This window comes from Lissotriton vulgaris, chromosome 6 (assembly GCF_964263255.1).
Source record: "Lissotriton vulgaris chromosome 6, aLisVul1.2, whole genome shotgun sequence".
NCBI classification, from domain to species: Eukaryota; Metazoa; Chordata; class Amphibia; order Caudata; family Salamandridae; genus Lissotriton; species Lissotriton vulgaris.
The window spans coordinates 416,667,100-416,688,713 of record NC_141694.1 but is presented as its reverse complement, the minus strand read 5'-3'; the positions used below and the strand labels follow the sequence as shown (position 1 = coordinate 416,688,713).

At 47.1% G+C, this 21,614-nt stretch overlaps 1 protein-coding gene across 1 annotated transcript in view; it reads right to left on the bottom strand.

Moving 5' to 3' along the window:
* LOC147707411 (elongin-A-like) overlaps positions 1 to 21,614 on the bottom strand; it is a 572,231-nt gene that overhangs the window by 167,943 nt on the left and 382,674 nt on the right. Inside the window, exon 6 of the mRNA XM_086925212.1 lies at positions 6,689 to 6,856. Coding sequence (XP_086781338.1) covers positions 6,689 to 6,856 — 168 coding nt within the window. The remainder of the gene's footprint in view (positions 1 to 6,688; positions 6,857 to 21,614) is intronic.

The following is a 21,614-nucleotide window of genomic DNA, read 5'->3' as shown; positions in this document are numbered from 1 at the left end:
GACAAGACGAGAGGGAAACAGGCGGAGTGCACACTGCTTGAAGAAGCCTGGTCAGGAAGACAAAGACAGCAAGGTGACCGCACCGCGTCGCGAAAAAGAAGATGGAGAAGGAGTGGCACGACGCCACAAAGAAATGAAAAGGTGAAAGGAGTCATGTGGCACGACGACATCAAGAACAACATCTAGAAAAATGAGGAGAGGTATGGCAGGTCCACACACACACCAGAGGAAAAGGTGAAATGCACCACAACATCGTGTGCCGTGACCCACATGTACAGGAGAGTACTGATGGCACTAAGAACAGAACAGGCATCTACTAACAAGTTCCCCCTGACGACTGGTCGACTGCAGGAGAGTACAGGTTGGACCATTGGTAACACCTACTTTTGGGATTGAACGGAAGATTGGATGCGGAGAGCGCTCAGACGTCCGGCAGAAGGAGAATTAACCACTCCACACCAGCCCGTGGATATCCAAGGGGCAATTGCCTCAGGGACACCGGTGGCAGAGGGTCCCGACAAGAGAGATGGATCCACCGCCGTCTATCCTGCATGTCCTGGTAAGAAGAGGAACTTGTGTGCAAAGGTAAGAGTCAACAACCACCCTCCAGGTAGAGCTACGGACTGCGAGGTAGTAATCTCGCCTCCTCCATTCACACGCAGACTGGAGTTGGAGCAATGCTGCAGAGAACACCCAGCCCAGCGGAAACCTGAAGAGGGCCTCCGGGACATCTCGTGGCAGGAGAACACCTGCAAGAGGGGCGTCTCAGTGAGAGGGATGTCCTTCATCCACTCCCTCCTTTGCAATGTGAAGCCAATCTGCCTACAGTGAAGAAACCAGAAGGACTAGTAGAAGACAACATATATCAAGTCTACCATTTGGCCATCCTGTTCGGCGTCACCCCAAAAGCAAGATCTCAGTGGACTGAAGAGCACGCCCACCGAGAACCAGGACGTCGAGCCCAGGAGAAGTAACATTTCAGCAGCGATTTTCACAGTCGTCATCTAGCAAGCAGCTGAATAGACTCATTCTAAATTTACGATGATTGCATATTTATGTTTTTTCCTCCCACAGGTTCGGACTTTGCCTTTCCTTAATTTATATTAAATTTTGGGAGGAATGTAGTGTCCGGCTGGACACGTTCTAGTTGTTTGAATGATGTAACCGACACTTTACACCCACCCACCACTGGTGTCACAAGTCACGTGACCCAGTCAATAAAAGGGGCGGAGCGCATGTGCTCGGGCCCATTACCTAGCAGAGTATTCTGGTGTCTGTGTCTCCCTGCTTTAGCTTAATGAGGGCCTAGGGCCCGACACAACAGTTCCCAGGCCGGGTCGAAACCAGAACTAGACATTTGAGAGTGCCAGACTCCACTGCTCAGTCCTCTAACTTTACTAAGATCACCCTACCCAAGATCTTTACTGTACTGTCTAGAAGGGAGATCAGGCCATAGCATGGGTCTGGCTCCTGTCCCTCATAAAAAAAAGGGGGACAATAATGGCCTCCTGCCAGGTTTTCACTAGGGGTCCGACGATAGAGCTTCTAATGACATTTGTAATTAAGGGTGCTCAGAATTGTAGTAGTGATTTATAAACATCTAAATCTATTCTATCTGGCCCTAGTGCTCTCCCAGAGATTCACGTTCAGTGGCCAGGGTGACATCTGACAATTGTTCTGCTTAAGGCAATAACACCATTCAAGTCTCTGGGTACCACAGTATCTGTCAAGAGCATTGGTGAGGTGGGCCACTGATCAAAAATATCTGAAAAATGTGCCACCCAATCATTAGTTTGTATCAGCAACTCAATTTTTGGCATTTAATATCACAAAAAAACTTGGTGAGTTTACAACCTGTCAAAAAGCTCGGGAGTCTTTCAACGTGCTTGCTGCCCTTAGATCTTCCCAATTAAACAACAAGGGATGGTGATGGACAGAGTTTCTGAATTAAGCAGAATACTCTCACCCAGTCAAGAGATCAGGGCTAGATCCAACACCGTTTTTTAGCTCACTGCACCATCCCAGCTCAGAACCTGGCTATATGCAAATTAGTCTGTTCCTGTCCCAGTGCATGATGGGAACAGGGCAAACCAAACTACAAAGCCAATTCTTTCACTGGAAAGGAAACAAGCTTCCGGGGACCGGTTTCTGGCATTACAGCCGTCTTCGGCCCGGCTTGCTTGAATCCTGATGGTGCAATGAGCAAGGGACTCACATCTGAGTATACCCTTCCACGCTTATGGTGGACAAAATAATTAAACAACAAGGGGTGGTGATGGACAGAGTTTCTGAATTAAGCAGAATACTCTCACCCAGTCAAGAGATCAGGGCTAGATCCAACACCGTTTTTTAGCTCACTGCACCATCCCAGCTCAGAACCTGGCTATATGCAAATTAGTCTGTTCCTGTCCCAGTGCATGATGGGAACAGGGCAAACCAAACTACAACAAAGCCAATTCTTTCACTGGAAAGGAAACAAGCTTCTGGGGACCGGTTTCTGGCATTACAGCCGTCTTCGGCCCGGCTTGCTTGAATCCGGATGGTGCAATGAGCAAGGGACTCACATCTGAGTATACCCTTCCACGCATATAGCCAGGTTCTGAACTGGGATGGTGCAGTGAGATAAATAACGGTGATGGATCAAGCCCTGATCTTTGGACTGGGTAAGAGTGGTCTGCTTAATTCAGACACTCTGTTCATCACCACCCCCATTTCTGTATCGTTTTTGGCCACTATAGGTGTGGCAGGGTATACTCAGACATGAGTCCCTTTCTCACTGCACCATCAGGATTCAAGCAAGCCGGGCCGAAGACGGCTGAAATGCCAGAAACCGGTCCCCGGTAGATTGTCTCCTTTCTGGTGAAGAATTGGCTTGGTAGTTTAGTCTGCCCTGTTCCCATGATGCACTGGGCCAGGGACAGCCTGATTTGCATATAGCCAGGTTCTGAACTGGGATGGTGCAGTGAGATAAATAACGGTGATGGATCAAGCCCTGATCTTTGGACTGGGTAAGAGTGGTCTGCTTAATTCAGACACTCTGTTCAACACCACCCCCATTTCTGTGTCGTTTTTGGCCACTATAGGTGTGGCAGGGTATACTCAGACATGAGTCCCTTTCTCACTGCACCATTAGGATTTAAGCAAGCCGGGCCGAAGACGGCTGAAATGCCAGAAACCGGTCCCCGGTAGCTTGTCTCCTTTCTGGTGAAGAATTGGCTTGGTAGTTTAGTCTGCCCTGTTCCCATGATGCACTGAGCCAGGGACAGACTGATTTGCATATAGCCAGGTTCTGAACTGGGATGGTGCAGTGAGATAAATAACGGTGATGGATCAAGCCCTGATCTTTGGACTGGGTAAGAGTGGTCTGCTTAATTCAGACACTCTGTTCATCACCACCCCCATTTCTGTATCGTTTTTGGCCACTATAGGTGTGGCAGGGTATACTCAGACATGAGTCCCTTTCTCACTGCACCATCAGGATTTAAGCAAGCCGGGCCGAAGACGGCTGAAATGCCAGAAACCGGTCCCCGGTAGCTTGTCTCCTTTCTGGTGAAGAATTGGCTTGGTAGTTTAGTCTGCCCTGGTCCCATGATATACTGAGCCAGGGACAGACTGATTTGCATATAGCCAGGTTCTGAACTGGGATGGTGCAGTGAGATAAATAACGGTGATGGATCAAGCCCTGATCTTTGGACTGGGTAAGAGTGGTCTGCTTAATTCAGACACTCTGTTCATCACCACCCCAATTTCTGTATCCCTTAGATCTTCCCAGGCCTTCTTTCTTATTTTCGCTGTCTTTAAGGTTATTGCTTTGATAAAATGATTTCCTAGCCAAGGCTACACCTGCTTTGTCTCGTGGACGCTTGGCAAGTGCTAGCTTTAGTGACCTGTGGCATATTGAGCAGGTATTATTAAACCATCTAGGGCTGGCACTGGCCTTGGTAACAGTTTTAGTTAGCCCAGCTGCCATGTAATGATTTAGGATGGCTGATGCAGGATTTGTATCAGTCTCAAGGACCGTAGCAATTTCGGACTCATTATTAATGAGAAGGTCCTTAAAAAAAGAAAACAGCGTCCTCGTCTATTCTCTCCCATTTCATATTAACTCCCTTGTTCTTACTGAATTCTAGTGTTCAATGCTGCACATCTTGGGGGTCTCACAAAAATTCAGTTGGAGTTCTAAAATTAGGGGGTTGTGGTCCCTTGTGCAGCTAGGCAAGACATTACAACCAATATAAGCCGGCACCAGTTCCTTGGAGATTAACATGTGATCAATAATAGATTTTAAATCTTGCCCCATAAATGTTGGGGGTCTGCCAGAACTTAGCATGATGTAGATCTTGGGCGAATATCAAATTATTTGCGGATAAGACTCTGTTCAGTGAGTCCAGCCTGGAGTGTGCCTAAAATGTGTGCGGGATTGATCTGACTCATCTCTAATACCACATTAAGACATGACTTCAGGATTACACATTTCGATGTTAAAATCATCCACCCAATTTGTTAGTAAATCCTTCTTGTGCTCACAAAACATTTTTTGTAAGGTTTCCTCCAGCCCATCCATCATCACCTTTGTCACTGTATAATCAAATATATTATTGTAGAAGCGTTCTAGTAACAAATCGTAAGATTAATGCAGTCTCATAAGTATGTGAAAGTATGGCGTGGAAGTAACTTCATGGGCTTTAGAGTCTGCAAGCGTTACTAACATGAAGGTCACCAGGCCACCTTTGGACTCGTCCGAATTTGAAGCAGTAGCTGGGACAGGATCTAGGTGAGGTTGACCCAACAGCCAGGTCACTTGACAGCAAATTATTGAGTGGTGGTCCTGAAGTCTTCACCGGTCAGGGTTGTTTAACTTTGATCAGAGTCCAGTTATGTTCCACGAGATTATGCTCCAGCTCTTATTCTGGCTCGTTATGGTGGAGGGCCGAACTTGAGCAGGCCTGTGAGGAGTCACAGAGTCCCTGGGTTCCACTCGGTGGTATGTGTCTTGTAAGAGTCAATCGTGTTATTCCAGGGATGAGAGAGCCTCAAATCTATTAAAAATGGGAGGACTGCTTTTGGTGTTTTGCCGATGTTGAAACCTAGGTGCCTCCCTTTTTGTCATGCTTATCCAACCACATTGATGACTCCTACCCTTTGTATTCCATGGAAGGGAGGGTTTTGGGCCATAAAAAGCAGAGGGGATGGGCTCTAATACCATCAGAAACACTGGTTGGTTTGAGAAGACAATGAAGTAGTGACTGGACATAGTCTGGTCTCCTAAACTTTATGATTATACAGTCACCGGTTGCTCTTTTCTCCCATGGGCCAACCCACGAAACTTGCCTGGCAGTAGTTATGTCTTTAGATAAGTCTCTGGACTAACCAGTATGCTTCTTCAACCAGTGGTGAGCCTTGTTCAATAATAAGATCTGGCATTCGAACAATGAGGAATCACTATGTGTGGCATTTTCTAACACTTGTATAGGGAGTGCACTCTGGGGGTATGTGGGGTTGTACAACGGGGGTTTCGTTCCAGTACGTAGTACAGGAGCCATCATCATTTGGAAGGCCCTTGTAGTCAGGGCCTCCCTGCTCTGGAGATGGTCATCCTCCTTGGGGACATGAATTGGGAACAGCTACACTGGTAACCAGTGGTACATGCGAGTTCACAAGTTCAGCGCTCTCCTGAGGGAGACGGGACAGGGATGCAGGGTTAAATTCATGTGCCTGGGCTGAATATGTATTTGTATAGGACGAAAACGTATCTAGTTTCTCGAAAGGGGCCAGTTTAGCTACAATTAAGTCTTGCCTGTACAGGAAAAATCTGATTTAGAAACGGCTCGTGGATTAATTTTGGGGGGCATGTTCACATTAGATTCAGTTAAGTCAACATTAATCTGGAGTACATCAGGTTGACTGAGATCTGGGGCACCAGACAAGTTTCCATACGGACAGTGTCTGTTTACATGGCCCCATAACAGATGTCAGATAATTTGTGAAGGCGATGGAATTGGTGCCTGTGCCCCCTGCTAGCCCACTGAGTTATGGCCTCTTTCCCCCTATCCCCATTTTTCAGCGATTACCTGGTTCGATGTCTTGCTAGCCTTAAATGGACTGCCTCCTGGTACCAAGGTATGCTGCGGGGATTTTGATGAAAATGACTGAGCCATGAGACGGGGCGCAGTCCTGCCTCTCCCGGGCTCTGATGAGCGCTGCAGTACGTCTCTGGTGTATTTATGATGCACCAGCACCTGGTCAGACCCTACGTAATCACCTGGAAAGCTGAGACATGTTGTTCCGCCCCTGCAAGTGCAGCTGATGCACTGTGCGGCAGGGCAAAGTCAGTGGCGCAGTGAGCAAGACTCCCGCACGGTGGGACACCTCCGGTGTCTTTATGGTGCTCCGGTGCCCTGTCAGCCCCACGTGATGGCCTGGAAAGCTGATGCACTGTGCGATAGGGCAAAGTCAGGGTCGATGTGAAACCTGGATTAGAAGTCCTGTATGGCCTCCAAAGGCTTACATGAAATAAGTAAAACATCTTTTTTTTTAAAGAAGGAGATTTATCTGCATCACACCTTTCAATATGTCACATCTTCATATTAAAATATTAAGAGATTTACTTCTCACAGGAAAAACAATATATTAAGTGTACTTCGCAGAAAAAGAATATTTGTTCAATTAAACATTTGAAAGTACTTACAGTCAATATTATTTTGAAGAACACGGAGACACTGCTCATAGAGTGTTAGCATTTTTGAAAGAAAAATTGGTTTGGATCCAGAATACACTTGCATTTTAGAATTAAGTCTCTTTCCTGTAAAGCAGGTCATATCACTGTGTTCATCCACCAATGCTTCTGGGGCAGAACCTAAGTATGGAAGACAAAGCAAACAATTATCTCAAAAGGGTAAATGTTAACGAAAACAACATACACTATAGCTTGTTATAATCTATTGGAAAAGGGCAAGAGGTAAAGGCTGAGGTGCAATTTGAATGGCTCCTTCCTGTTACTCATATGCCAGACTGACTAGGCCTGCTCAAGATCCAGCATCAATTCCACTGCTTGAAAGAATTGCACGCATTTTAAGTGTTCATACGACAAGTGTAATAAATATGTAGCAATAGGACTAATGACTCCAACAAAACCGAGATTACACCTAATAGCAGTGGGCCTGCAAACTGTCAATCGTCTGTTCAGACAGTATTTAAGAAGTTGCTTATTTTTTTTTTATACATAACTTAAATCAGATAGGACACATTCACCACCGAATCTCAGGGACACAAAGTATAAATCCATTGATAATTCAGTGAGAAATTTCCCAACATGTATTACCAGTCATCTAAATTATGTGTAAACAAATAATGTCTAAGTAGGGGAAAAATGTTCATCAGTCTGGAGTTGTGGAAGCAGTGTACCACAGGTGTCTGATGAGTCATTACAGGATATCAAATTTTTATCGCAATCCCTTTTTTTTGGGAGATGTTCTCTGCCCCAGTTCAGTACTACCCTCAATTTGGCCAATAGAAGAGCCAGTGCAGTAAAACGTTTCACCGGGGTAAGGAACTCCTTTAAAACCCTAGTATAGCCAGTAAGGGAGTATCAATTCTGCATAGTATCATCTTCCCAGTTCAGTGAACACATGCAACCAAACCGCTTGAATTCCAGGGCATCCCAAGCCAAGAGAATAAAATCGGCTTCATCTCAAGAGCATCTAGAGCACATGTTACCCTCAATCAGCCCAAACGACATCAGTCGAGCTGGTGTCGTAAATTTGAAGTGGAGCAATCAGCGTCTTCTGTTTTAAAGAGATCGAGTAAAGGTGTGCAAAGCAGTAAACCCAGTTACAGGATCATTTCAGTCAAAGCTTGCTCTTCCATGTGTCCCTGACCTTCTGAGAGCTCTGTTCCAGTTGCAAAGATCTCAGAGTAGGGATGGTGAGCATTTTGCGCTTCATGGACCACAGTCATTTATTTGCTTTATTTTAATAAAAAGTGCTACAAATTCTATAATACAAATGAGTAATCATGGGTTCAAACACACCCTCCTTGCTCTGAAAGCTCTCCAGGCCTCTACATCACCCATCTACAAATAGATTCCTCCGACACATGATCAAAGTCCACCCATCTGCCAGGTCTCCACACTCATCAATGCCATGGGGAGATATGACTGCCCGCAACTAGGACACAGAGTAAAGTTGTTTGTGACTATGTCTGTAACCTAGCCAGTTCCACGACAACACTCTGCACAGAGTCCAGGCTATACTCAGGGCAGGCAGCCAACAATGGTACTGCTGTGTTCAAGATCGTCAACAGGCCTGCCTCCTCCGTAGGACCAGAAAGGTGTCAGGTCGGAGGTCTCCCTTCCCACCCAAAGCTTCCCCCCGCCCCCCACAAAAAAGAACATGGTGGGCCTGCGCTGCATGGAATTGCTAATCAAAATCGGAGGCCAAGAAGCCTCTGGCCTCATACAGCAGAGTCAGCATACCCCAGCTGTCTTGGCTGCTTACCAGCACAGGCCAGTCCTATAAGGGACTTATGCAAGTCAAACAATCTCGGGGATGGTAATGTTGATATGCTAATGCACTCTGCTGGCAGATAACTCACAGAGTGAATTGTCCATCAGAGAGGATACCCCTGGCCCCACTGCACTGTAGTTGCCATAAGAGGAAAAATCAATAATGTATTCCAGTTCACCTTGAGCCAGGACATGCTGCCAAACAAAACCTCTCAGAGAACAGCAGAGAGATTGTCCTCTGGGTTTTGGATTTAGAACAGACTTTAATCAAAACACGGGTGACGACCCGATCGGGGCAGCAGCCGACTCCTCACTCTTTGGCTACGGTTATAAACTTGCCAGGATCACCCACTGGACCTTGCTCTCTCCAAGTGCTCTCCTCTTCCTTACATGGCACACTGGTTTTGAGAAGCAGGCACTGGTAGATCCATGCTCGAGGGACAGGTGGCATTGAATTACCATGGGTGATGTCCCCTTACCCAGCTAAGAGACTAGTCACAGGCAGAAGTCTTGCAGAGCTTCTCCTCAACATACAGCCCAACTGGCTGTTTGACAGTTGACATTTTCACGGGCTCGAGCTCTCCTTTCTTATAGTCCATTTCTAGACACTAAATCCCAATCAATCAATCAAGGGAATTGTAAAGCGTTCTACTCACCCGTGAGGGTCTCAAGGCACTGGGGGGTGGGGGTAAAGCAGCTCCGTTCAGTTGAAGAGCCAGGTTTTGAGTGTCTTTCTGAAGATGGTCAGGGAGGGGATGTGTCTGATGTCCATCGGGAGCTCGTTACAGGTCTTGGCCACAATGTAGGAGAAGATTCTTCCACCCGTTCTGGCTCTGCGGATGCGAAGGGTTTCGGCGAGGGGGAGGTCAGCGGATCGGAGGTTTCTCTTGGGTACATGGAAGGAGATTCTCCTATTGAGGTATTGGGGTCCGGTGTTGTGGAGGCATTTGTAGGCGTGGGTTAGGATCTCAAAAGTAACTCTTCTTAACGGGGCGCCAGGTGTTGGGTGATGTGTTCGTGTCGAGGGATGCCGAAGAAGAGTCTGGCTGTGGTGTTATGTATGGTCTGGAGTTTGTGGAGCAGAAACTTGTTGTTCCTGGCGTCGAGGGCGTTTCCGTAGTCTGCTGGTGTTGACCTGTTGGGTCATGGAGAGGGAGGAGTTGGGTACGATGCCGAGGTTTCAGATGTGGTCCATGAGGGTGGGAGGGCTGCCGAGGATGGTGGGGCACCGGGTGTTGTCCCATGCAGAGTAGGAGGGTCAGAGGACGAGGACATTTGTCTTTTCTGAGTTGAGCTTCAGGCAGCAGCTGCTCATCCAGGATGCGACGTCCTTCCTTCCTGGAAGTTGAGTCAGGTGGTGACGGTGTCCTTGGTGAAGGAGGGAGAGGAGAGAATGAGCTTGGTGTCGTCTGTGTAGTTTACTATGCTGAGTTCGTGCTGTCTGACGATGGCGGTACTCCGCCATTGATTTCTGTGGGCTTGGAGAGGAAGGGTAGCAGTCTAATTCTTGAGTTCTGCCGGTTAGGAAGGAGCAGATCCAGCCAATGGTGGTTCCCTGTATGCCAGCGACGTGGAATCTGGTGGGGAGTGTGCGGTGGGAGACTGTGTTGAACGCTGCAGAGAGGTCGAGTAGGATAAGGGCAGCGGTGTGTTCTTGGTCAAGGAGGGTGCGGATGTCTTCTGTGTTGGCGAGTAGAGCGGTCTCGATGCTGTGGTTGCTCGGGAATCTGGATTGGGAGGGGTCAAGGATGGACTTTTCTTTGATTAATCTTGTTAGCTGGGCATTGACGATCATCTCAGTGACTTTGGCCGTGAAGGGGAGGAGGGAGATGGGTCGGTAGTTCTTTAGGTCCATGGGGTCTGCTGAGGGCTTCTTGAGCAGGGGTCTAGGGAAAGGTGCCGGTCATGAAGGTGGTGTTTATGGTGCGTCGTAGTTCGGGAGCGATGGTGGCTCTGTGGTAGATGTGCGGCGGGCAGGGGTCCATGGGGTTCCCCTGAGTGGATGCCTTTCATGGTCGAAGTGGTGTCTTCAGTAGAGACTGTGGTCCAGAAGAAGATGGTAGGCTGGCTGGTGTTGCTGGAGAGGGAGGTGGTTTCGGTAGTCAGATGTCTGGTCATTGAAGTGGTCGTAGAGGCCCTTGATGTTCAGATGGAAGTAGGATCTAAGCTTATCGCAGAGGTCCTGGGAGGGGGTGATGTCCGTGGTTTAGCTGGGGGGTTTTGGTGAATTCCTGGATGACACTGAAGAGTTCTTGGATTGCTGGAGTTGGCGAGGATCTTGTTTTGGATGAAGGTCCTTTTGGTGGATCTGATGCGTTGGTGGTATTCAGTCATGCTGTTCTTGTAGGTGGTGCAATCTTCTGGCGTTTTGCTGTTTTTATAGTTCTTCTTTTTGAGATGTCTGTAGGAGTCCCTGGATTCTTGTAGTTTGGTGGTGAACGAGGTGGCCTTCCTGGGCCGTTGTCTGTCGGAGTTGCGTAGGGGTGCGAGCTTGTCTGCGCAGTTGGAGATCCATCTGTGGAGTTCTTTGGCTGCGAGGTTTGCGCCGATAGAGGTGGTGGGTGCATCTCGGTTGATGGTGGAGTTGAGCTGCTACCGAGTGATTTTGCTACAGATCCATCGTGGAGAGTGCAGTGCAGGTTTAGGGGCGGTGGGTTTGTCGATGTTGAAGTGTACGCAGTGGTGGTCTGTCCAGGGGGGTTGCGTGGTGTGGCTAAAGTGGATGCTATTACTGCCAGCAAAGATGAGGTTGAGGGTGTGTCCTGACTTGTGGGTGGGCATTGTGATGAGCTGTTACAGGCCGATGTTGGCGAGGCTGTCCAGGAGGGTGGTGGAGTTGGGGTCGCTGGGGTTGTCGAGGTGGAAGTTCAGGTCTCCGATGAGTATGTAGTCCATGGAGGCGATGAGGTTGGCAATGGTCGTGGCGAACGAGGCACAAGGTCCGGGGTGGTGGGGGGACCTGGAAGCGAGGGTGCTGCGAAGTGCATTTCTAGGGCTGGTCTGAATCCGGAAGTGAGGGTGTTCAGCCACTATTAAATAGGGGAAGAGGGAGGGAAAGCTCAGCTGGGAGGCAGGAGCATGAGCGTAAGGGGCCGTATGGGAGCAGTGGTGGAGAACATGCAAAAAACAGTGACAGTGACAGAAAGTAACAGTAGGAAAACAATACAATTTAAACAAGAAGGATGATAATTAAACGAGAAGGGTGACAAATTAAACAAGAAGGATGAAAGAAAAATGTGATTTAGTATCTGAGTCTTTGAAGTTTGTGTTTGGGGTCTTCTCCCTTTTGAAGTGCCGATTCCTCTGTCAAGTCCTTCTTCCAGAAAGTAGTGTATCACAGCAAGAGTGACTCCAAATATGATAGCACTACAACACAGGCAATTGGAGTGACTATTAGTTGACAACTGGATGTCAGCCACAGATGTGTACATCAAAAGGTTACCCCAAGTCCCCAGCCCTACTCTTTATGACTTATCAGTTTGCCTGCGAAAAGCAAAATGAGCACCAGGGACCAAGACATCTTTTGTAGCTAGGGGGGCGCTCAGGACAGCGGTGCACTCCATCATGTGAGGCACATTCCTGTCCCAACATCCCATCACAGAAAACATCACTCATTTTCCATGCTAAAGTAGGTGTCCTTCCATTCAATGCTATGTGTCTGGAGAAATGATGAGGCTTGCCTGTGGATCTCCAAAATATGCATGCCTTGCCATACATTGTGAACCTGGGGCAAGCTGGAGGACAACATCACAAAAGGAACACAGACTAGTTTCATCTTTACTGCAGCAGGACTGTAAAATCTGGAAATGATGAAACAGAGGCCCCCGCATAGTGCAGATCCCTCTTTTCATGGGAGAGTCTTAGGAACGTCTCTTGATCTCTAATTCAAGAGGCAGGCAATTATAGGTTGTGATGACACACATGTGACCTGCCTAGGCATCAGAGATGTGCGTTTGGTTTGTTAAAAAACAGGGAAGAAACAGCTTCTTTCCCAACAGGTTGAAGAGAAGGGTCTGCATAAAGGAGTAATTGTCCCTATTTGTGGTCTCTGCTAAACCTGTGATCCTCATGTTACACCAGGGCCAGGCCTCAAGATTGCTAATTTTAGCCCTGATGAGCTCTATCTGGAGGGACTTTTTTTTTTATCTAGAGGGGATCGGCTATCTCTTCTTTTCGGAAATACAATACTCTGCAAGGTTGATCATTTTAACAAGCAGTTCAATCCAGATGATAGGCTGTTGATCTTTCTATCAAACCCGCCGGTGTCACGTTCTCGTTCTGAAGGATGGCTGTGATGATACTGTCGCCCTGTGAGTCACGAATATGGGGTAACTGCCCCCACTATGCCCTGGCACCCATTGTGTTACTGATGGAGCACCTAGTGCCAAAGGAGACTTTGGTTTGACTAGATTAGGCTTTGCAGATAATGGTGCAGCAGTGGCTCAGTGTGAGGAAATTGGGTATTACGCGGTTGAGCAACCTCACTTTGTTATACATTTACCAAACCCTTTAGGACTAGTAGGTTTCGTCTGTCAAACCTTTAACTCAACCCTGAGCAGTTGCGGATCAGAGTAGCAAAGCTTATACAGAGGAACAAGTGTAAAGTATTTAAACAGCAACAAGACAAAGAAGAAATACATGAGATATTCAAGAAATCCGATACCAATTTAAAAATAAAAATTATTATATTTTTATGTATTGTATGGAACACAACAATGAAAAAGATCTGGAGATATACAATTTACAAGGTATAGTAAATATGCAATTTCACTTCACCATGAACAAGCATCGACAGTTCAACAAATTTGACACTGAAATGTTTAGGGAAAACTTTGGGTGAGCATCACTGCAGTTACTTGGAGGTACTTTAGTTGACAATCTCTGGCAGGGGGCCAGTCAGGGTTGACAGCAGGAGTCTACAGAATCAGCAACCTCGAAAGTAGGGGGCAGTCCTCAGCTAGTTCCAGGTACTTTTATACATTTGCTGTAGGTGGTTATGGAGTGGTCCTTATGCAAGACCTACAGGGTGCTAAAGATGCTCATGGACGCTGTATATGCGATGCGGGTGATGGAGGGTTCTCCTGCAGCTACTCCTTGGTTCATGGGCTTGGTGAGGCAGTCCTGGCCACAGGGGTCGACATCCCTTGAAGTCTTCTCAGACCAGGCAAACTTTCAGTTGCCACTGAGCTACCAGCTGCCCAGTATCATGGTCACAGCAGAATTCTTTCTTGAACGATAATTCTCTTTCTGAGTGACCAAGCTGCACTCCGACAACTCTCCTGGATTCAGCAAACTCAGGTGGAACTTTGAGTGCTGGCATCAGGTCTCTGGTGCTGCACAGTGTTGAGAGGCAGTGGTTTAAAGATTTGGGTTACCAATTCTCTCCAGCAGGCTTCTTCAGCAGTTAGGTCTCTGTGCTGCGAATAGGAGGTCAATCAACGGACCCCTTGAGTCTCTTACTTTGGCTGGGCTCCGGAGAAGACTTCTCCATGAGCAGGACACAGCAGGCACAGTCCTTCCCTTTGCTAGGGACTAGGTTAAACAGGTGCATCCTCTCTTTGCTGTTTCCATTGTGCATCAGGGCAGACCTTCTTCCAGTCCACATGAGATCAGAGTTCCTTTTTTTACCCAGAAAATGGCCTTCGGGTGTACGCCTAATGGGCTACTAGGTTCCCTTCCTCCTGATGACTACTTCTTGAAAAGTGTTGCATCTGACTATCACCATTCTGCCCACTTCCAATATGGCAGGACCACTCTCATCGCATGTGGAGCTCCCTAGCCCAAACCCGAGGTGGGCTACATGCCCTGGAAAAATCTGTTTGGGACCTGGCTCATCCTTTCCTGTCCCAAGTGCCAGCCTTTCTAACTCAACAATAGAGAAGCTCCTCTCCCAAGTGTTTCCCATTTGCTCTTCAAAGATGGCTTCTACTTTAAAGCTCACCTTTTGGGCCAACATCGGTGTGGCTTCCTGCAGGAGGGAGTTAACACCTCTCTCCCCTGCTGGCCCCCATTGTCTCCCTTCTTGGGATTCATTAGTACTCCCCTGGAGGGCAGAAAGCTGTCTGCAGGGCAGACTTCATGTCACAGAAAATGGGCACCGGAAATCTTGAGCAACTGTGGTACTGAAAATTCTGGACCCTGCTATAGTATGGTACCGAGGCTCCACACTCGTGTCACAAAATATCATCATATCATGACGAATTTGGTATCGGCAGACCGGTAATGACTAGGACATTATACCTATGCATTTGCGTCCTGATCGAGTGATGCAATCACCCTTAAATCGTAGTTTCTGTCCTGAACCCTCGGGTTCCATTTTGTGAGCGGCATCCATCTTGTGGTTGCCCTTACATAGTCAATTGACCAAGGCCGAATTCGAGCTGAAAGGACACGTAGACCTTTCCTGACTCCTCTGTGACCTGGGCGAGCTGACTCCACTGCCTCAAGCCAAACCTGTTCGGGCAGTCCTCATCCCAATGGCCGAGCGAGATTAGCATCAAGGCACATGTCAAACCATTCACCGCATACAAACCACGCTTTATCATACACACACCTGTCCCTGTTTCTTCTTTATGACTACTTTTACAAGGAGGAGGTGCCCGATTTTATTGGGGTTTCATCGATATCTGATGGAAGTTCTGGGCCTTGCTGGGTAATCTATCACAAACTGGACAAACGAAAATATGGGCTTGCCATCATGACTTTGCTTTTCCTTTGTTGTGAAAATATGTATATGGTTGAACCGTAAAACAAAGAATTCTTGCCTGATGCTTATATTTTTGTATAAAAGGAGAAGGCTGGTTCTGTAAAAACGAACAGTCTCCTGAGAATATACACACCGTGCTGCTGTACTTCTAGGACGCTTGTTACTTGGTTGCAGCCAATAAAACTCGATCCTTGACATCACCTAGAAGACTGTGTTTCTGTGGTCCAGAACAGGAAGAACTCAAGAGGTCTCTGGGTGTTCCCCCTGGCACCACCGGGTCCCTAAAAACCCGGTACCTCAGTTGGCGCCCAACTCGGGGCGGTATCAAGCGGTGTCGGTCCAAGCCAGATGTTCGTGAGGAGCTTCGTGTGAAAATTCCAGAGGACGGCCAGCCACTTCAGCGACCCCTGTATGTCGACGTGGTTCCGAAGGTCTTTTCTGCGAGGTTCCCCGCGTCCCGACGGCTACGAAGGACTGCTGCCCTGACTATCCCCCTGTTTTGGACCCATTGATGCTTGGTAGAGCCTTTGCTACATACTCCATCTACTTTTTCTACGACTTCGCCTACTGCTCCAATCGCTTATCCTAATACTCCTTCTGCTACTGCCTCGACTTCTACTTTACATCAGCCTGTCTTTTCTGGCGGATCTGCATTTCCGCCAGCTTCTCCTTCTGTTCAACAGAGAGTAGCGAGCACTGTCATTAGTCTTTTCTCAACTTTCTTTGGGTCGCCTAATACGACCCCTAGGACAGAACGTAGACAGTTGCGAAGTCGACTGCCTGATTATCAGGAAAGAGAAGTGCTGAATGAGTTAGCACGTAAATGGGTTACTGATACTGTAAAGTATGACGTTCAGTCCGTCATGGAAGTCTTCCGTCAGTGGGAAGCATCTACACAGAGATATGTTTTTGAACAAATGTGTATATTCCTCTCTGAAGATTTAGAGGGAAATGATCGAGAGAACAACATGAATGAATTATTCCGTGTACGGTTCAAGTTCGCAGAAGGCATGATTGTGGGTGCCGATGTTGAACAAGCAATTGAGATGTTATTGTCTTATAGGAGTAAGGGAAGCAATTCCCGATCACTGTATGAGCATGACATGCCAGGTAGGAAAAAGGTGCAACAGTATCCCATGAGAGAGATTCCTCCAGTTTGGAGAGAAGGTGATGCAAATGCGAATCCAGCAATTCCGCCGCATTTCCAGCGTGTATGGGTACATGTCCCATGGAAAAGATCTGAAGTTTTGGCTCTAAAGCAGACATTGCCTGATCCCCGCAAAAATCCTGCAGGGTATTATAAGGAATTATCACAGACTGCCAGCTCCTGTATCATGAATCTAGCAGATGTAGACATGTTGTTTGGAAATGTTGTTCCACAGCCTTTATGGGGAAGGATTCATCATACAGATCATGATCAAGAGTTAGGTGATACATGGGTTAATATTGCTGCTGCTGATGCTAGACAAGTTGGTGGCTCTAGCAGAACTTCCTGGTAGAATTATCACATATATGAAGACTTTAATGCCCGAATTGGGTTTGAATTGGGACAAGTTATCTGCGTGCAAACAGAAGAAAGATGAGAATGTGTGACTTTTTCACGAGGTTTGAAGAGACTTTCGATGATCATAGTGGTCAGGATATGATAACCGAGGGTGGCCAAAGATTGTTTGTTGACAAGTTTGTACATAATCTGCTTCCTGAACTGTGCAATAAATTGAAAGATTCAGAGAGTGCTTGGGCTGTTTCCAGGTCAGCACAGATACTAGCCACAGCCCAGTACTATGAGAATAGACGCAAAGATGAGCTAGAGAAGGCAGATAAGAAGACTAAAGACTTGAAAACTAAAGTCCTTCTCCAGCAAGCTTATCCACCTCGTACTGCTAGTCAGCACGATTATCAGCAACCTCAGCAGTATTCGAGAAACTCGCAAAGAAACGAGTCTTCTCAACAGCGTTTACCGTATGGTCCGAATCAGTGTGCGTATTGCAAGGAAGAGGGTCATTTCAAGAATAGTTGTCCGGCTCTGTTGCGACGTTTGAATGGTGTTTCTGGTGCAAGGGGTAGAGGTGTTCAACAGGCTCCTAGAGGTAGGGGTCGTGGAAATGTCCCCCAGAATGCTCGTCCCTTTCCGCCTCAGAATTCCATGAACAGCTTTGACCAACAGAATAATGCGTCTTCTAGGACAGCTAAGTACTATGCTGAGGACTACTATGCAGAAAACAAGAATGAGGGTAATGATTGCTAGGACAGCCATGGACAAAGAGAGGGAGTTGTTTCAGTTCCAGTAGATCAGAATGGACCTTATGTTGAGGTGATTACATCAGGTGTTTCAGAGCCTTTTCTGTTGGATACTGGTGCAACAAAGAGTTCTATTATGCACTCAAAACTTCCTGGCGCACCTTTGTCTGGCGAAATGAATGTGTCAGTAGGTTTTTCTGGCGCCCCGGTTAGGAACCCGATTTCTACTCCTATGTCCCTTTCTGTTGGGCCATGTGAATTGGAAGCACCCCTCATTCTGACCACAGGTTGTGGTGAAAACTTGTTGGGATTGGATTTGTTGAAGAGATTATATGTGACTTTGTACTGTTCTCCTTCGGGAGTACAACTTACTCTAGGTAAGAAAGTGGTTTCTCCAATGTATTTGTCAAGGGAAAAGTTTCCAACAGAATTGTCTTCACTTCCAGACATACTTTGGGCTAATGGATCCAATGATGTGGGTCTTTTGGAAATAGCGCCATATGCAATAATGTTGAAAGCCAATGTTAGGTTGCCACGTATTCCCCAATACAAGATCTCTAGCGAAGGCGAAAAGGCGTTGTTAGCAATCATTTACGATCTGATTGAGAAAGATGTCATTGAAGAGACAACAGGGAACATCTGCAATAGTCCTGTTTTGCCGGTTTTATAGCGTACTGATCCTTCCCAACCACCTGTCTATAGATTCGTGATTGATCTTAGAGAAGTGAATAAGATTGTTGTGCCACAGTTTCCAGTTGTTCCCGATATCACTGCCCTATTGACTATGGTTCCAGCTTCAGCCACTTGGTTCTCAGTGATTGACTTGAAGAATGCTTTCTTCAGCATCCCGATTGCCGAGGAGACCAGAGATATTTTCGGCTTCAATTTAGGAGGCCGAAGCTTCCGCTTCAAACGCGCTCCTCAGGGCTACTGTGAAAGTCCATCTATATTCAGTCAGGCTCTGAAATCACAGCTTGACACGATTGTTCTATCTGATGGCGCGACTCTTATTCAGTACGTCGATGATTTGCTGGTCGCTGCAGATTCTGAGGAGATTTGCAAACAAGGCACTTTGTCATTGTTGAGTCATTTATGTGAAATGAAGCACAAAGTCTCTCTTTCGAAATTACAATTTTGTCGACAAGAAGTGACCTACTTAGGTCACATCTTATCGAAGGAGGGAAGGAAGCTGACCCCAGAGAGAATTAAGGCAATTGTGAAATTGAGTGTCCCAAGGACACAAAGAGAAGTGCGTGCTTTCTTGGGCATTACAATATATTTTGTAGACAATGGATACCAAATTTCTCATTGTTGGCCAAACCTTTGGTGGCATTAACTTGTAAGGATACACCAAAACCCATTCCGTGGTCTGAAGAGTGTCAGAAAAGCTTTTACGAATTGCGTGATGCATTGTGTTCGGCTCCTGTGTTGGGTACCCCCGACTACAGTAAGCCTTTTACATTATATGTCCACGAGAAGGAAGGTTGTGCATTATCAGTCCTGACACAGTCTTTTGGGGGCAAACAGCGTTCATGCGCGTACTTTTCAGCGACTCTAGATCCGTTAGCCAAGGCATTGCCAAGTTGCTTGAGGGCCACTGCGGCAGCAGCTGTCTGTATTCGACAGTCTGCTGGGATAGTAATGAATAATACCCTAATAGTTATGGTCCCACATGCAGTAGACATCCTGTTAAACAGAACAAGGACACAGCACTTAACTAGTGCTCGATTGTCAAGTTATGAGCTGACACTATTAGCGAGTCATGTTCACATAAAGAGGTGTGATACATTGAACCCAGCCACGTTATTGCCCATTCCAGTAGAGACAGATGAGGTCGAACAACATGACTGCTGTTTTAGGACAGTAGAAGAGACAAAAGGGAGAGTAGACTTGCACGACACTCCCCTTCCTGAATGTAATGATACTTTATGGGTTGATGGTTCGTGTTTCAAGTTGCCGAATGGTGATACGACTGCAGCATATGCTGTAACATTGCATACGATTGTTGAAGCGGAACGTATCCCACACAATTCTGCGCAAGCAGCAGAGTTGATTGCACTCACAAGAGCATGTGTGTTGGCAAAAGGAAAACAAGTGAATGTGTACACAGACAGCCAATACACCTTTGGCGTGGCTCACAGTTTTGGACGATTGTGGCGTGAACGTGGGTTCCTGACTTCGCATGGTACAAAGATACAACATGGTCAGTTAGTAAATGAGCTTCTCGAGTCACTGACCTTGCCACTACAAGTTGCGATTGTGAAATGCAGTGCACACAGAAAGGTGACGGATGATGTTGGTCGTGGGAATGCATTTGCAGATGAAGTTGCAAAAGAGACCGCAAGGAATGTGATGAGTCGAATGTATGTTGCAGGCCCTGCGAGATGGATTGGTGATGTGGGTATGTGTGAGGACATGATTGAGAGTGTGAAATCTATCCAATCCGAAGCCACAGAGAAAGAGGTGAATGAATGGAGAGAAAGCAAGGGTAAATTGGATGCGAATGGTTGTTGGATTGAATTGTCAGAGCATCAGAGATGGTTGTTATCCGATGCGTATGTTCTTGCAGTGGTGACAATGGCTCATGGAATGGCTCACATCAGTGTGAGGGAACTCCAACTCCAGCTGGTCATTTTGCGCCTCCAACGTATCCGTTCGAGGTTTTGCAGCTAGATTTCATCCACATGGAAAGGTGCAACAATCTGAAATACGTACTCGTTGTTGTTTGTGCCTTTTCCAGTTGGGTGGAGGCATATCCCCTTAAGGACAATACTGCCTTATCCACAGCTAAAGCCCTTGTCAAAGAATTCTTCCCTAGGTTCGGAATGCCTCGAATGATTTGGAGTGATAATGGGAGTGAATTCGTGGGACGAGTGATGAAGAGAGTGTGTGAGAGTCTAGGCATACATCAGAAGTTCCAAGCTGCAAATCACCCCCAATCAGCTGGATTAGTAGAGTGCTATAACGGCACTCTAAAATTGAAACTGGCCAAGATTCAAGCAAGCACAGGTCTTAAATGGCCTGACGCCCTGCCTTTGGCGCTCCTATCCACAAGAATGACCGTCCACTCTAGAGTGGGACTTAGTCCGCATGAAATTGTGTTCGGCCGTCCAGCTAACATATGGGGAGTGCCAAGGCCCACAAAGCTCAGTGAGATAGAGCATCCTGTACTGCTTGACTATTTGCACGAATTGACGACTAAATTGCGTGTTTTACACCAACAGGTCCACAGTTCCTCCCCGCCAGCGTCTGATGATCCAGGCCACACAATTGAACCTGGCACCTGGGTCCTGGTGCAAAACTTCCAGCGAACCAAGAACGAGCAGCCTCGCTGGTCCGGACCCTTCCAAGTTTTGCTGGCTACCCGCTCTGCAGTACGTGTTCACGGCAAGAAGAACTGGGTGTACGGCGCCCACTGCAAGAGGGTCCCGTTCCCCTTCCTTATGACCGGTGGGTCCAGGAGGGAATTGCTGACTCTGAGGCCGAGACTGTGCCTCGCTTCTTACCCTTCAGTGATGCACGTTTGAAAGGAACTACCACCGAAAAGGAGAGCGATAACATTCTGCAAGGATCTGTGCCACCGTAAATGCAATTGGACACTACAGAGCCTGAACTTCTGTTTAAAGACCACAAAGCACCTGGTCGAAACCGTTATAACTTGAGGCAGACCTATGACTAAGGACAAATAAAAACATTTTTCTTTTTGATTGTGCAGCTCTCTCATCCAGGAAACTTGCTCATTTTTGATTTTCGAACCACCATCCGGTTCTGCTGCTAGGGTCGCGGTTGCCACAGTCTTTGGAGTGCAGCTGGAGACGGTTAGGTCGACAGTTCTTGTCGGTCTAAGGGAGTTGCCCTAAACTGACAGAAGCACTCCTTAGCAGAATCAATCTCCCACCGCGGGCAGCAACTTAGAGGATGGAGTTTCCCAAGATAGAGAGACCTGCCAAATCAGCGAACTTTGTAAAGAAAATATGCACTGTGATGGCAAGAAAACAATTTTTATTATATGCATTTTAATGTTGTGTAGCATAATGATGTTTTTGGTGGGCTATGCTTTATTCACCTTTCGAGTATCATTTGCACACACCACCCAGCCCACACCTCCTCCTACTGTTTCCCCGCACTCTTTTCACCCTCTGCCTGAACACGAGTCTGCCAGAA